General features: G+C 38.0%; 1 protein-coding gene across 3 annotated transcripts in view; it reads right to left on the bottom strand.

The window, feature by feature from the left end:
* Window positions 1-12953, bottom strand: part of LOC129636597 (cytochrome P450 2C31) — a 43090-nt gene extending 30137 nt beyond the window's left edge. For 2 of the 3 annotated variants that reach the window (XM_055560082.1, XM_055560081.1), the window contains exons 1-3: window positions 12782-12953; window positions 5609-5767; window positions 4783-4932 (exon numbers count right to left, since the gene is read on the bottom strand). In XM_055560082.1, coding sequence (XP_055416057.1) covers window positions 4783-4932; window positions 5609-5767; window positions 12782-12953 — 481 coding nt within the window. Of the gene's footprint in view, window positions 1-4782; window positions 4933-5608; window positions 5772-12781 lie in introns of all 3 variants that reach the window. The other variant, XM_055560080.1, reaches the window with a different exon arrangement.
* Between the last annotated feature and the right edge of the window lie 5300 nt (window positions 12954-18253).

Below are 18253 nucleotides of genomic sequence, written 5' to 3' on the forward strand. Positions count from 1 at the left end.
GGTCTTTTCCAATGAGTCAGTTCTTCCCATCAGGTAGCCAAAGTAATGGAGTTTCAGCTTCAACATCAATCTCTTCAATGAATATTCAGGACTGATTTCCTTGGGATTGACTAGTTGGATCTCTTTGCAGTACAAGGGAATCTCAAGAGTGTTCTTCAACACCACAGTTCAAAAGCATAAATTCTTCAGCACTCGGCTTTCTTATTAATCCAACTCTCACATCCATATGTGACTGCTGGAAAAACCACAGGTTTGACTAGATGGACCCTTGTTGGCAAAGTCATGTCTCTACTTTTTAATATGCTGGTCATATTAAATAGTAGGTTGGTCATAGCTTCTCTTCCAAGGAGCAAGCGCCTCTTAATTTCATGGCTGCAGTCACCATCTGTAGTGATTTTGGAGCCCAAAAAAGTAAAGTCTCTCACTGTTTCCATTGTTTGCCCATCTATTTGCCATGAAGGGATGGGACTGGATGCCATGATATTAGTTTTCTGAATGTTCGGTTTTAAGCCAACATTTTCATAACTTTTTCACTCTCCTCTTTCACTTTCACCAATAGGCTCTTTAGTTCTTCTTCACTTTCTGCTATAAGGGTGGTATCATCTGTGTATTTGTGGAGAAGGAAATGGCAACCCACTCCAGTACTCATGCCTGGAGAATCCCATGGATAGAGGAGCCTGGTGGGCTACAGTCCATGGGGTTGTGAAGAGTAAGACACAACTGAGTGACTTCACTTTCATTTTTCACTTTCATGCATTGGAGAAGGAAATGGCATCCCACTCCAGTGTTCTTGCCTGGAGAACCCCAGGGACAGGGGAGCCTGGTGGGCTGCCATCTATGGGGTTGCACAGAGTAGGACACGATTGAAGTGACTTAGCAGCAGCAGCATCTGTGTATTTGAGGTTATTGATATTTTCCCGGCAATCATGATTTCAGCTTGTGCTTCATACAGCCCAGCATTTCATATGATGTACTCTGCATATAAGTTAAATAAGCAGGGTGACAATGCACAGCCTCAATGTACTCCTTTCCTAATTTGGAACCAATCTGTTGTTCCATGTCTGGTTCTAACTGCTGCTTCCTAACCTGCCTACAGATTTCTCAGGAGGCAGGTCAGGTGGTCTGGTATTCCCATCTCTTTCAGAATTTTCCACAGTTTGTTGTGATGCACACAGTCAAAGGCTTTGGTGTACTCAATAAAGCAGAAGTAGATATTTTTCTGGAACTCTGTCAGTTTTTTGATGATCCAACGGATTTTGGCAATTTGATTTCTGGCAACTTCCTCTGCCTTTTCTAGATCCAGATTGAACATCTGGAAATTCAGAGTTCACATGCTGTTGAAGCCTGGCTTGGGGAATTTTGAGCATTACTTTGCCAGCATGTGTTCAGTGCAGTTCAGTTGCTCAGTCGTGGCCAACTCTTTGCGATCCCATGAACCGCAGCACACCAGGCCTCCCTGTCCATCACCAACTCCTGGAGTCTACCCAAACCCATGTCCATCAAGTTGGTGATGCCATCCAACCATCTCATCCTCTGTTGTCCCCTTCTCCTCCTGCCCTCAATCTTTCCCAGCATCAGGGTCTTTTCAAATGAGTCAGCTCTTCACATCAAGTGGCCAAAGTATTGGCGTTTCAGCTTCAACATCAGTCCTTCCAATGAACAGCTAGAACTGATCTCATTTAGGATGGACTGGTTGGATCTCCGTGCATTCCAAGGGACTCTCAAGAGTCTTATCCAATGCCACAGCTCAACAGCATCAGTTCTTCAGCACTCAGCATTTTTTATAGTCCAATTCTCACATCCATACAAGACTACTGGAAAAACCTTAGCCTTGACTAGACGGACCTTTGTTAGCAAAGTAATATCTCTGCTTTTTAATATGCTGTCTAGGTTGGTCATAACTTTCCTTCCAAGGAGTAAGCGTCTTAATTTCATGGCTGTAATCACCATCTGCAGTGATTTTGGAGCCCAGAAAAATAAAGCCTACCACTGTTTCCACTGTTTCCCCATCTATTTGCCATGAAGTGGTGGGACTGGATGCCACTATCTTAGTTTTCTGAATGTTGAGCTTTAAGCCAACTTTTTCACTCTCCTCTTTCACTTTCATCAAGAGGCTCTTTAGTTCTTCACTTTCTGCCATAAGAGTGGTGTCATCTGCATATCTGAGGTTATTGATACTTCTCCTGGCAATCTTGATTCCAGCTTGTGCTTCCTCCAGCCCAGCGTTTCTCATGATGTACTCTACATGTAAGTTAAATAAGCAGGGTGACAATATACAGCTTTGATGTACTCCTTTCCCTATTTGGAATCAGTCTGTTGTTCCATGTCCAGTTCTAACTGTTGCCTCCTGACCTGCATAGAGGTTACTCAAGAGGCAGGTCAGGTGGTCTAGTATTCCCATCTCTTGAAGAATTTTCCACAGTTTACTGTGATCCACACAGTCAAAGGCTTTGGCATAGTCAATAAAGCAAAAATAGATGTTTTTCTGGAACTTTCTTGGTTTTTCGATGATCCAGTGGATTTTGCTATTAGATCTCTGGTTCCTCTGCCTTTTCTAAAACCAGCTTGAACATCTGGAAGTTCACAGTTCACGTATTGCTGAAGCCTGGCTTGGAGAATTTTGAGCATTACTTTACTAGCGTGTGAGATGAGTGCAATTGTGTGGTAGTTTGAGCATTCTTTGGCATTGTCTTTCTTTGGGATTGGAATGAAAATTTTCCAGTCCTGTGGCCATTGCTGAGTTTTCCAAACTGGCATATTGAGTGCAGCACTTTCACAAAATCATCTTTTAGGATTTGAAATAGCTCAACTGGAATTCCATCACCTCCACTAGCTTTGTTTGTAGTGAGGCTTCCTAAGGCCCACTTGACTTCACATTCCAGGATGTCTGGCTCTAGGTGAGTGATCACACCATTGTGATTATCTGGGTCATGAAGATCTTTTTTGTGTAGTTCTTCTGTGTTTTCTTGCCATCTCTTCTTAATATCTTCTGCTTCTGTTAGGTCTGTACCATTTCTGTTTTATTGTGCACATCTTTGCATGAAGTGTTCCCTTGGTATCTCTAATTTTCTTGAAGAGATCCCTAGTCTTTCCCACTCTATTTTTTGCCTCTATTTCTTTGCATTATTCACTAAGGAACACTTTCTTATCTATCCTTGCTATTCTTTGGAACTCTGTAGTCAAACTGGGCTACCCCATGAGTATGAGGTCTCCATAGTTAGGTGGAATCAAGCAGAGTCTGGGTGGTCATCAGTAAGGAAGCTGAGAGAAGGCCATATTAATTATGGGAAAACTGAAACAGCTAACAATAATTTCTGCTTGAAATACAAATCAGGTGGACAAAACCACTTACAAATAATGTGTATCAAATTTCATTATTCATTGATTTACTAATTCCATTTCAGAAATTTTATTCTAGAAAGTAATCAGAAATATTCAATGATTAATATGTTTTTTATATTATTATCAACAAAGTGTTGAAAACAGTTTATCTGGACAAATAAATAAAGCTTGGTAAATAAACTATGGTACCTGCAAAATAATAGACTACTATACTATTAATAATGTTCTTGATAAAAGAACATGCAAACATATTTAATATGTTAAATTTTAACATAAGGATAGAGAAGAACCTATTCAGATGAACCTTGTGTTCTTATCACTGCTTCTGCCAAATCTCCCACCCATTCCTAGGTAATATGCACCAGAAGTCCAAATGATGTTCATTGACACTCTATTTGAGAAACTTACTCAAAGAAGAAACCAGAATCATGCATATATCTGTAATTATTGCATTGTTTATATCAGTAGCAGCAAAAAATGAGGGGGAGAAACCTATCTGGATGACTATATATCAGTGGTAAAAAACCACAATACCGAGTTACAAGTTAGAATATAGCATTAGTAAGTTAATAATGTTCTTTAAAAATGAAATATTGAGGTTAAAAACCACATATGTCTTATGATTCTGATCTTGCTCCTTCCCTGTCAAGTCTCCTATTCACGCCTTTCTCTCCTATCCCCTCTTGGGTCCTGCATGGGCATCCACACACATGTACACTGAGCAGATGCGTGCTGCTGCAGCTCCCTCCCTTCACACTCAAGGGGAGCTATAATACAACCTTATGCGCAGAGAAGTACTTGGTGCAAAATCTATACCTGAACCACTAATTTTATTTTAGTTTTGTTGAGATATCACAGATAGACAAGAATGTACAAGTTTAAGGTGTACTGCATAATGACATGACATACATGTGTTGCAAAAAAAATTTGCAATACTTCTCAAGAAGCTACCTGAGAACTTAGTCTTTCAAATTATTTTCACCAAGTTACTAGAAGATTGCCAAAATTAACACTTGTTTCTGTTTCCTGTGCACATGTATAAGCACATTTCCCAGCTCCTCTTATAGATAAGCACATTTCCCAACTCTTGTGACTGAGTTTACAGCCCGTGAAATATGAAAGAACCTTTGTGTGCCTGCCATACCTGACCTATTAAAAACAGTATCGCACTTTTCTTTATTCTTTCCTTCACCCTCACTACCATTCAAGGAGATGAACTCTGGGAGCCACTGGAAGGCAACCATGTGCTGAAGGCATCAAAGGCCCTGGAAACCAGGTGCTTGAAAAGGCCATTATGCCAGCGACTTCCCCTCCTGCTACTGTCATGTGAGCAGGAAGTCAACTTCTGTTGTATTTGAGCCATTATCTCTCTGTAGTCTACTTGTAATAGCATTTAGTCTGCCCAAGCAGTTACTGCTAATTACATAAAGAAATACCCACCATTGGTTTTTTTTAATGCTTCCACCAAACATACGGCTTCCTCTTGAATTCTGTGTTCAATCGTCCTCTTCCCCATCCCCATATTCCTCAAAACCATGAGGGAGAAACGCCGAGTTTGCTTCCACTTTTCTCCATTGCTGAAAACAATTCCTATCAGGACAAAAACCAAAAACAGAGAAGAATAATCCATTGCCATGAATTCTAGCTGAGAGTCTTTAAACCAGGAAATGACAAGGATACCTAAGCAGGGATTAAATATAGGAGTGACAGCGTCAGGAATTCCTATCAGGCCTTTCATTATTGTTTCCCCATGACCCTCTTTTCAGAGCATATTTGTGCTTTATGCTTTGTATTATATTCTATTGGATAAAAAAATTTCTTATGCTTTTTTTTCTAAGAAGAATAGAAAATTGAATGCAATGTACATACTTCAAACCTTTGTTGGTTCCATGTATATATTATGCAAGCTTCCAAAACTAGTCTCTTAGCAAGCATGACTCAGGCCAGAAAGCAAAATATTCGATAAATAGGATAATTTGTTGTCATTTTCCTCCCTTATTTTTCTCTCTGTCTCTTCTCATTTTCTTACCTGGTCATAATTTATTAATAGAACATTGGTTGTTAGAAGATTTGCTTTCACTGCACTTAATGTTTCATTCAGACTGTGTCATCTTCATAATTTTAAATATGGATTAATGATCCATAGAAAACTGTTTATTTATGATGCTTTCATAAACCTCTGTATTACCTATAATTTCTCAATTCCTTAGCCTATTTGAATCTTTCCAACCTACAATTCCCACACACTCCTCAAATAGAAACATACCTAATCCCTGGTTGATGTTGTCTGCCACTGGTAAACTACCTCTGCCAGAAAATTCCTCACTCTGATCAATCAGGACTTGCTTCACTGCTTCATATCCATGCAACACCACAGTGGGCTTCATGCCAAAATACAGAGTGAACACAGGACCATAATCTTCTGCTAGCTGGAAAAGGAACAGGAGATGTAAGAACAGTGAGCATGTCAAACTGAAAATGTAGATAATATAGGAAAATGTAGATAATGTGGGAAATATTTTTAATCTTAAGATTCACCCATTATAAAAGGTTTCAATTTCTAGAACCAGTAATTTAATATGACATCACTTTACTACAATGATAATTATCATTATAGTATTAGGAATACTGTTATTATTATCATCATCAATAGTTATTCTTTATTCAGCTCCTACAATGTGACAAAGGCCATAGTATGAATTTTATTAGTATTAGTCTATTAAGCTTTTTTCTGCCAAACCTGTAATTGCTCCTTCCTTCTTATAGTGGCAAGAAATGATATGTTTCCTCTGTTTAAGGGAAGGTGCTCCATCTCTCACACATGCAGACTGATAATCATCCCCTCATCATCCATTCTTCACATCTTTAGCACCAGAGACCTCTAAGCATTCAAAATACATAAGGACCTAGCCATAGACATTTTCCATCTTCCCAGTGTGATGATGTAAGTAAGTTTTCATGAACTGAGATAAGCAAAAGGGATGTGCACAAATTCTACACTGGCATAAATGGGTGACAACACATCTTTCATTTCTCCTCCTATCCATAGGTTGAAATGACAGCATGGAGATGACCCCTCTGTGGCTGCAAATGAGAACAAAAGCCTTAGAGCATGCGATGGTAAACTACAAGACTGAGAAGATCTGGTTCTCTGAAAGAACTCATGGAGGAGAGGCAGCCCAGCAGCACTTAACTCTACGCCTGCTATGCGGAAGGCAGAAATAAACTGTCTTCCTTAAGTCACTGCATTATTGTGGTCTTTCTGTCATGACAGCTTATTTAGTGTAGTACATGATATAGACTTTCACTCTTTCAACTTGTCCAATGTTTGAGTCCTTTTGCCACTTTATAATCCATTCTCCATACAGCAACCCATTTCACAAAGCCAATGTTAAAGAATATCATATTGCTCTTATGCTAAAGGCCAATATTCTTAAAATCCCTGTAAGATCTACATACTCTGCTCTCTGTTTACCTGCCTAATCTCATCTCACACCATGCTTTTACCTACTCTCTGGGTGACAAACAATTGGTCCTCTTTCAGACATTTCAATAACTAAGTCTGCTCCAGGCTGAAAAAAAAGATGGAACAAACATATACCTGTATTTTATCCAGTTAATGTTTAATTATTTTTCAGATCTCACCTACAATTTCACTTCCACAAAGAACCCTTACTAACTGTGCCTCCTACCTGTAATCCTTTAAACTACATCACCTTTTTAAACTACATCACTGTGTTCCTATTATATGGTTTGTAATCATCCACTTATTTGCATAACTGTTTCATAAATACATGCTTACCATCTAGACTGTAAATTCCATACTGCTGACCTTTTTTCCTTTTTTTTTTTAAATTCACTGCTCGGATAGTTAAAGAACCTGCCTACAATGTGGGAGACCTCGGTTCAGTCCCTTGGTTGGGAAGATCGCCTGGAGAGGGGAAGAGCTACCTACTCCAGTATTCTTGCTTGAAGAATTCCATGGACAGAGGTGCCTGGCTGGTGGGCTACAGTCCATGGGGTCACAAAGAGTCAGACATGACTGAGTGACTAAATTTTTCACTTTCTTTCACTTTGAAAATTCCCAGCATAGACACACCTTGGACTGACAATAGGCATTCAACAACTTGTCAAGCTCAGGTATTAATATTTGTGCATAATAATTATTATTCACCTTTTAAAGAAATAGAAATTAAAGCTCAGAGAGATTTTATAATTTGACCACGCCTGTGAGTTAACAAGTGTATGAGCTGGGGTGCTGACACAATCACTTCAAAACCAGAGTCTGATACACAGAAGGAGGAGCTTCCAGGGGCAGTGCTCTCATGACTACCTTTCCCAGAGAAGTCAGATTTCCGATAATTCCTTCAAGATTTAAAGACCTATAGAATGCTAATGCTAAGTCTCTTCAGTCGTGTCGGACTCTGTGCGACCCCATAGACGGCAGCCCACTAGGCTCCCTTGTCCCTGGGATTCTCCAGGCAAGAACACTGGAGCGGGTTGCCATTTCCTTTTCCAATGCATGGAAGTGAAAAGTGAAAGTGAAGTCGCTCAGTCATATGCAACTCTTAGTGACCCCATGGACTGCAGCCTACCAGGCTCCTCCATCCATGGGATTTTCCAGGCAAGAGTACTGGAGTGGGGTGCCAATGCCTTCTCCGACCTATAGAATAGTAATTCATTAATTGAGCAAACACAACAGAAACTATGAAATTTCTTGAAACTTGGTTATTTCCTTGATTTCAAATCAATGTATTATTCTTTCAGGAAAATTTTGGGGTTATCACTCTGTAACTATGCAGTTTTTAAAAATTAAAGCAATTTCTTTGCAATTAGAATTCGCCAAAAATAAGTGCTATAAAGGACACATAGGTCACAACATGGACAGAGAATTCCTACTTTTGACAATTTCAACAATGATCTCATTGATCTCACTCCATTCTGGCAACCTTTAGCTGTATACCATCTAAAATCATGTCTGGGTGTCATACATCAGGGACAAGTGAGATTAATCCCAGGGATGCAAGTATGGTTCAATATTCTCAAATTAATCAATGCTATACCCTACATTAACAAATGGAAAAATAAAATCATATGATAGTTCAATAGATGTAGAGAAGTTTTTTATAAAATCCAATATCCATTTAAGATTAAAAATTCTCCACAAAGTAGGTATAGAGGCAACATACTTCAACATAATTAAAAAATCACATATATAATAAGTCCACAACTAACATTATCATACTTGACAGTGAAAAACTTAAAGCATTTTCTCTTAAATCAAGAATAAGATAAGGATGCCCACTCTTGCCACTTTTACTCAAAATATCATATTGGAAATCAAAGCCATAGCAATCAAAAAAAGAGAAATAAAAGGAATTGAAAAGAATGAAGAAAAACTGTCCTTATTTGTAGAAGATACAATACTATGCTTATAAAATTCTAAGTTTAGTTCAGTCACTCAGTCGTGTCCAACTCTTTGCGATCCCATGGACTGCAGCAGGCCAGACCTCTCTTTCGATCACCAACTCCTGGAGTTTACTTAAACTCATATCTATTGAGTCAATGATGCTATCTGACCATCCCATCCTCTGTTGCCCCCTTCTCCTCCCACCTTCAATCTTTCCCAGCATCAGCGTCTTTTCCAATGAGTCAGTTCTTCACATCAGGTGGCCAAAATATTGGAGTTTGAGCTTCAGCATCAGTCCTTCCAATGAATACTCAGGACTGATTTCTTTTAGGATGGACTGGTTGCATCTCCTTGCTGTCCAAAATTCTAAAAATCCCAACAAAAAGCTCCTAGAGCTTATCAGTGAATTTGGAAAAGTTGTAGGATAAAAAAATTAACATACAGAAATCTATTCCATTTCTAAACAATAAGAACAAACTATCAGAAAGAGAAATTATTAAAACAATCCCACTTATCACCACATAGAAGAGAATAAAATTCCAAGCAATAAATCTAATTAACGAAGGAAGTAAAAGACATGTACTCAGAAAACTATAAGATGCTGATTAAAAAAAAAAAAGACAATACAAATAGATGGAAAAACATAACATGCTCATGGACAGGGAAAGTTAATATTGTTAAAATGAACATATTACATATTACCCAAGGAAATCAACAGATTCAAAGCAAATCCTATCAAAATACCAGTGTAATATTCAAAGTGCTACAACAAGTAATTCTAAAATTTGTATGGAAACACAAAATAACTCAAGTAGACAAAGATATCCAAAGAAAGAACAGAACTGAAAGTATCATACTCCCTGATGTCAGACTACAGTACAAAGTTACGGTAACCAAAACAGAATTGTACTGGCACAAAAATGAACACAGGTCTATGGAGCAGAGCATATAGCCCAGAAAATAATTCACACTTACATGAACAACGAATCCGTGAAAAAGGACACAAAAAATATACAGCGGGGAAAAGGCAAGTTCTTCAATAAGTGGTGTGAAGAAAACTAGACAGCTACACATAAAGAATTAAATTAAAATATTTCACATGCTAGTAAGGTTATGCTCAAAATCTTAAGATAGGATTCAGCAGTACATGAATCGAGACCTTCCAGATGAAAAAGCTGGGTTTAGAAAAGGCAGAAGAACCAGAGCTCTAATTGCCAACATTCATTAGATCATAGAGAAACAAGATCAGTTCAGTTCAGTTGCTCAGTCATGTCTGACTCTTTGCAACCTCATAGACTGCAGCACACCAGGCCTCCCTGTCCATCACCAACTCCTAGAGTATACTCAAACTCTTGTCCATTGAGTCAGTGATGCCATCCAACCATCTCATCCTCTTCTAAGAGAAAGCAAGGAAATTCCAGAAAAATATCTACTTCTGCTTCATTGACTACACTAAATCCTTTTACAGTATGGATCACAAAATCTGTGAAAAATTATTAAAGAGGTGGGAGTACCAGACCACCTTACCTGTCCCTGTGAAACCTGTATGCGGGTAAAGAAGCAACAGTTAGAACTGGACATAGAACAATTGACTGGTTCAAAATTGGGAAAGGAGTACAACAAGGCTGTATATTGTCATCCTGCTTATATGCAGAGTATATCTTAACTTATATGCAGAGTACATTGTATGAAATGCTGGGCTGGATGAATCAAAAGCTGGCATCAAGAATACCAGCAGAAATATCGACAACCTCAGATATGCAGATGCTACCAATCTAATGGCAGAAAGCAAAGAGGATCTAAAGAACCCCTTGAGGAGGGTGAGAGAGGAGAGTGGGAAAGCTGACTTAAATCAGCATTCAAAAAACTAAGATCATGGCATCCAGTCCCATTATTTCATGGCAAATAGAAGGGAAAAAGTAGAAGCAGTGACAGATTTTATTTTCTTGGGTTCCAAAATTACTGTGGACAGTGACTGCAGCCATGAAATTAAAAAATCTTTCCTCCTTGGAAGAAAAGCTATGACAAATCTAGACAGCATATCAAAAAGCAGAGACATCACTTTGCTGACAAAGGTCAATATAGTCAAAGCTATGATTTTTCTAGTAGTCTTGTACAGATGTGAGAGGTGAACCATAAAGAAGGATAAGCACTGAAGAACTGATGCTTTTGAATTGTGGTGTTGGAGAAGGCTCTTGAGAGTCCCTGGGACTGCAAAGAAATCCAACCAGTCCATCCTAAAGGAAATCAGTCCTGACTATTCATTGGAAGGACTGTTGATCAAGCTGAACCTCCAATACTTTTGCAACCTGACAGGAAGAGCCAACTCATTGGAAAAGACCTTCATACTGGGAAAGACTGAAGACAAAGGAGAAGGGGGTCGCAGAGGGTGAGATGGTTAGATAACATCACTGACTCAACGGACATGAGTTTGAGCAAACTCCAAGAGATGGTGCAGGACAAAGTAGCCTGGGATGCTGAAGTCCATAGGTTGCAAAGAGTCAGACATGACTCAGTGACAAACAACACAGAAACAAAACATTTTCTCATACTATATACAAATCTTAACTCAAAAAGGGTTGAGGACTTAAATGTAAGACCAGAAACCATAAAACACCTGGAAGGAAACATAGGCTGTATATTCCTTGACATGATTCATAGCATATATTTTTGGATCTGCCTCCTAGTGAAGTGAAAGTGTTAGTTACTAAGCTGTATCCAACTCTTTGTGACCCCCTAGACGGTAGCCTAGGACTTCCCTGGTGGCTCAGATGGTAAAGCGTCTGTGTACAATGTGGGAGACCTGGGTCCGATCCCTGGATTGGGAAGATTCCCTGGAGAAGGAAATGGCAACCCACTCCAGGACTCTTGCCTGGAAAATCCCATGGACTGAGGAGCTTGGTGCAGGCTACTGTCCATGGGGTCGCAAAGAGTCAGGCATGACTGAGCGACTTCACTTTCAGACTGTAGCCCACCAGGCTCCTCTGTCCATGGAATTCTCCAGACAAAAATACTGAAGTGGGTAGCCATTCTCTTCTCCAGAGGATCTTTCTGAACCCAGGAATCAAATCCAGGTCTCCCACATTTTGGGCAGATTCTTTACCATCCTTACCATAAAAAAGAATGAAATTTTGCAATTGCAATAACATAGACTAATCTGGAGGGCACTACACTTAGTGAAGTAGGTCAGACTGAGAAAGACAAATACTCTATGTTATCATTTATATGTGGAATATTAAAAAAAATAAAATTGATGAATTGAACAGAATATAAATAGGCTCATATACATAGAGAACAAACTAGTGGCTACCAGTAGGAAACAAGAAGAATAAGGGGGATAAGAGGGGTAGGGGATTAAAAACTATAGACTACTATGTATAAAACAAATAAACTACAAGGATAAATTGTTCAGCACAGGGAATACAGCCTATATTTTATAATAAATTTCAAAGGAACATAATCTATAAAATGTTATATATTCTCATTTGAAACTAACATAATATTGTAAATCAACTCTAGATCAATGAAAATAAATTAATAGGGCTCCGCTGGTAATCCAGCAATAATCCACCTCACAATGCAAGGGACACTGGTTTGATCCCTGGTCTGGGAAGACCCCACACGCTGCAAGAAAAAAGCCTGAGTGCCACAGCTACTGAGCCTACACTCTGGAGAATGTGAGGGGCAAGTACTGAACCCAAGAGCCACAGAGCCTTCTCAGAGAAGTCATGGCAGGAGAATTCCACACACTACAACTATAGTGCATTTTCTGCTTTCCGCAGCTAGAGAAAGCCTGTGCATAGTAATGAAGACCCAGCACAGCCAAAAATAAATATTTTTTAAATAAATGAATAAAAATAAATAACAATGAATAAATATATATATATAAAACCACATCCAGGTGTCCAATGGGAACTCCCCTTTAAAAGCACTTTTAACAAACATGTGTCTGGGACTATGGAGTCTGGGACAAGACATAGGGCTATCTTATTTACTCATTACAAACAACTGGAAGAAAAGTAATCATACTTGCCTTGCTTATGGATTTGCTGACATTCTTAATATTTATCTGCAGAATATTTCCAACAATTGGGAGAGGAGTGGGCCCAGGTGGCAGCTTCCCTTTGGCATGCCTCTGATTCCATAGAAAAAGGAAAATCAAAATAGAAAGACAGATCACTAGAACTACAAAGAGATCCATTGATGTGCTTTGCGTGAGGGCAACTGAAAGCCTAGAATCCAAACACTTTATAAAAACTAAGTGCAAAGAAAAAAACAAAGTGCAAGCTTATCACCAAACATGCAATAGGTCTTTGAACTTTTAAATAAATAAGGCTTTATCATCAGTGCACTTTGGCTTGTCAACATATATTTAAATGAAAGGTTAAATTAGTATTGTTAAACTACTAAATTTGTTTAATGTTCTCATCATTACTATTTTGTATTCTATCCTTGTGGAAACCCATGTTACTGCTAAATCTTACTGCTGTTTAAAGTAAGTGAAAATGGAACTAAATCTATTTTATTACTCAGCATATCCATTTGTTAAAAAATATTTTTTGTCACCATATACTGAATTACCAAGAACTTCTCAGTTTTCTGATAACTTTTTCTTTTTCATGGCTAAATTTAGCTGATGATTTTAACTTTTCTGTTTTCACTAAGTTAAGTCCTTCAAGGATGTAAGTTTCAATGGAAATCTCAACTAAAAAACAATTCACTTTCTCAGAGATGGCCATATTTTAGTAATAAAATTGAAGGTATCCAGAGTTTCAAAGGACTGGAATTCACAACCACAGCAATTGATGAAAGCGTCTCTGCTCATCATATGAGCAGAAAAAGAAGAACTCTCTTAGAGCTTTTTCTCATAAAATCCATGGTAACGCCAGGTGAAGACAGAAGGAGGCCAGACAAATAAAGAAAGGAATACAGAGCTGGTCTTATCTTAGAAAAGAGAATCCCACTAGTCTCACAGAGTTCTTTTTTATTTTTTTGTGCCAGGAGTTCTGACACCACTTACTTCCAGAGGAGATGCTGGTCAGCACACAGTAGACAGAAAACAGGAATAACAAGTCAAGGAAAGAAATCACTCAAAGATGTTAGTGGAAGGACCCTTGGCTGCATATCACCCACCCCGCTTCTTTGCATACCCATTTCCGATAAGGTTCACAGAGCCAGAGCAAACCTTGTATGTTCACACCTAGGTGAACAAATACACTCCAGCATTCAATACTATAAATATTTGAAAGTGTCTAGAAACTCATAGATATGAACAAAATTTCAAGACTCAAAAGATATTTGAGGACCTCCAATTGCATAATAAGTATCAAACTTAAAATTCAGAAAACTAATCCTTGAAGGACTTAACTTAGTGAAAACAGAAAAGTTAAAATCAGCAGCAAAATTTAGCCATGAAAAAGAAAAAGTTATTAGAAAACTGAGTTCTTGGTAATTAAGTATGTGGTGGCAAAAAATATTTTTCAATAAATGGATATGCTGAATAATAAAATAGATTTAGTTCCATTTTCACTTATTTTAAACAGCAGTAAGATTTAGCAGTAACATGGGTTTCCACAAGGATAGAGTACAAAATAGTAATGATGAGAACATTAAACAAATTAAGTAGTATGGGAAATAGTTCTATTAATAGAAATCCTAGTGACTTTATCACAGGAGTTTTAAGGAGAGAGAAAAATAAGCAAATAATAATAAGCAAAGGAAATTGAATATATTTTTCCTACAATGATGAAAAATCCAAAGAATCTACCAAATTCTAAACAGGATTACAGAGAAAAGATCCACACTCCCAAAATCTTGTGAAACATGGGAATAACAAGGGAAAATAAAACCCTGAAAAGTTTTAAAAAGAAAAAGGAAGTTACAAAGAATGAGACTCAATTTAGAATAAATCTTTCCTTACACAATGCTTATAAATGATTAAAAACAGTCAAGTAAAATCTTCAAAAGCTCAATAGGAAATGACTTTCAAAATTGTTATTCTATACCTGATAAACTCAATTCAACCATAAGGTCAAAGTATAGACATTTGGGGGCCTTCCCTGGTGGACTAGTGGTTAAGACTCCATGCTTCCACTGCAGGGAGCGTGGGTTCAATGCCTGGTCAGGGCACTAAAGTCCTTCGTACTGTGTGGTAGAGCCCAAAATAAAATCAGTAAGAAACATATAGACATTTTTGGACATGTGAACATTCAGACTTTTATAATCTTGAAATCATTTCTGAAATAATTACCTGAGTAAAAAATTGAAAATAAATAAAAACATATCCCCAAAAGGGGAGAAAGTGGGACACAAAATTAATGATGTACAAAAGACAAGCAAAACTTTTGAGTCTAAATAATGATTTATAATGTGGTAGCAAAGCTTAAAGAAATTATCAAGTAATTTTTCATAAGGAAAAGAGGGCTAAAATTCTAGATGTTTCTAGCAAAATATGCAAGCTGATATAGAGGGTAGGAAGTTGTCAGCATTTAGACACTGGTCTGTCTTATTCTAGTAAGGCTATCGATAGTAATTCTAATTTTTAATTATATAGACAGATACAAGCAATTACAATACCAAAATTTTGCCTGAAAGTTTAAAATACATGTAAAATGAAATATCTTTCCTTTTAATAGAAGAAAAGCAAAATGAAATGAAGAAAACTTGATCAGTCCAGCTAAGGACAATATAAAAGAATGAAGTCTATTAAGCATGAGGTAAAAATCATCAAGTGAGGCACTATGATTTCTCATTTCCTACAAAGACTGCATGGGTTTTTATCAGAAGCACCTCCTGAATATACTGCCCAAGACCAGAATGGATCGAATTAATATGAAGACTAAAAGTGAATTCTGTGTACAAAAATCAAACGCAAACAATAGCAATGATGAAAATTACCCAAAAAGTTGTATGGAAAATAGTTCTAGAATGTCCTTTATTGCTAGCAAGTACATCAGTAACATTTATTTCAGGTATATCTGGATACTTATTTTGAATAACATTTAATTAATTAATTTAGGTAATACATGCATGCTAAGTCACTTCAGTCGTGTCTGACTCTTTGTGATCCCATGGACTATAGCCGGCCAGGCTCCTCTGTCCATGGGATTCTCCAAGCAAGAATACTGGAGTGGGTTGCCATGCCCTCCTCCAGGAAATCTGCCCAACCCAGGGATTGAAACCAGCCTCTCTTATATCTCCTGCATTGGCAGGTGGGTTCCTTACCATTAGCACTACCTGGGAAGCTCAATGTAGTTAATAAATACTTTCTAATATTTAAGAAGCTGAATTTAATAATAAAATACAACTAGCATATAATCAACAAGATAAGATTGATTGAGGAATTATTTTACTGGTTCTTCTGTGCCAGATATTTCCCACCCAGTTAGCTCACTTGATCTTCATAAGATGCTTTGAACAGAAATATTTCAACTTAATTACCTGACACCTCCCTACCCAGTTAATAAACGGTAGAGATGGAATGTGAACCTAAGACACCTGCCACACCACATATGCCAAGAATAACTTTAAAAAAGAAACTGGTGTTCCACAACAACAGTGGGCTGGAGAGAAGTCCCCCTCTTAAGAGCTGTGCACATATAAAACTCAATCAGAACAGCCAGTGTTACTTAGTTTTCAACATGGAAGTCAGCAAGAAGGTTCTCAGAGACGAGAACTTCCCTCCAAAGCTTCTGCAGCAGCAGAGGAGCACGGCTCAGGGTGGAGGCTGGGAAACTAACCACATACACCCAGTCTGGAAAGACCACCATATCCATATTCCATAGATAAGAACACAACACATTTAAATTAGCATCTAAGTGTAATAAAGAAAAACACCAATATAGTATACTAATGTATATATATGAAATTTAGAAAGATGGTAATGATAACCCTGTATGCAAGACAGCAAAAGAGACACAGATGTATAGAACAGTCTTTTGGACTCTGTGGGAGAGGGAGAGGGTGGGATGATTTGGAAGAATGACATTGAAACATGTATAATGTCATATATGAAATGAATCGCCAGTCCAGGTTCAATGCATGATACAGGATGCTTGGCGCTGGTGCACTGGGATGGCCCAGAGGGATGGTACAGGGACGGAGGTGGAAGGGGTGTTCAGGATGGAGAACACATGTACACCAGTGGCAGATTCATGTTGATGTATGGCAAAACCAATACAATATTGTAAAGTAATTAGCCTCCAACTAAAATAAATAAATTTATATTTTAAAAAATCAAAAGAACCAAATTTAAAAGCAGTCTTCTTTGAAGCCACTATTAGATTTTTAAATAATGTGCCTAGAATTCTAAAGTGCTTTTTTTTAAAGAAAATAAATGGCTTCCCTTAACTAAAAAATAATTATTTTTATTTGTAGAAAGTTTACGAAGCACTTTTGTGGCTGCCTTATTATTTGACTCTCATAATCAACTCATAAAATAGATATCTTTCAATCCATTTTACAGATGAGGAGAATGAGAACCAGAACTGAAGGGATGTATTTAAATTACTATTTCTAAGGCATAGTTGGAGAAGACTCTTGAGAGTCCCTTGGACTGCAAGGAGATCCAACCAGTCCATTTTGAAGGAGATCAGCCCTGGGATTTCTTTGGAAGGAATGATGCTAAAGCTGAAACTCCAGTACTTTGGCCACCTCATGCGAAGAGTTGACTCATTGGAAAAGACTCTGATGCTGGGAGGGATTGGGGGCAGGAGGAGAAGGGGACAACAGAGGATGAGATGGCTGGATGGCATCACTGACTCGATGGACGTGAGTCTGAGTGAACTCCGGGAGCTGGTGATGGACAGGGAGGCCTGGCATGCTGTGATTCATGGGGTCACAAAGAGTCAGAAACGATTGAGCGACTGAACTGAACTGAACTGACTGAAGGCATAGTACAAGACTTCAACTCTGGCTTTGTAACTTGTGAACTCTGCATTTGAAAGTGTTTCAAGTCAAATACATTCTACATTTGTTGAGTAAATGTTATGTATCTTGCAGCCTCATTTTGGCATGAAAATCCATTTAGGATTAAAAAGTTACTGAGTCAGTAATTTCATCATGAATAAATAAAAATAAGAGTTCAGAAAAGTTTGTCCCTTTGAAATCTTTAGAACCTCAGGAAGCCAGAATCACAGATTCAAAGAATTTGATTTCAAAGAAAAGCACGTATTAGGTGTGAAACTCCATACCTACTGTGCACTGCCTGAGGACATTCTTGACTGGAAGAAGAGTTGTTTTTGTTGTTATTCTTGTGGGATTCAGATGACCATTATATCCACTACTGTGGGCAATTGCTCTAAGAATCCCTTAGAAGAAATGTAGTAGCCCTCACAATCAATAAAAGAGTCTGAAATGTAGTACATGGATGAAATCTTAAATGATAAAATTATCTACATTCATTTCCAAGGGAAACCATTCGACATCACAGTAATCCAAATCTATGCCCAAACCACTGATGCCAATGAGGCTGAAGTTGACCAGTTCTATGAAGACTTATAA

Source organism: Bubalus kerabau, chromosome 22, assembly GCF_029407905.1.
Source record: "Bubalus kerabau isolate K-KA32 ecotype Philippines breed swamp buffalo chromosome 22, PCC_UOA_SB_1v2, whole genome shotgun sequence".
Classification (NCBI taxonomy): Eukaryota; Metazoa; Chordata; class Mammalia; order Artiodactyla; family Bovidae; genus Bubalus; species Bubalus kerabau.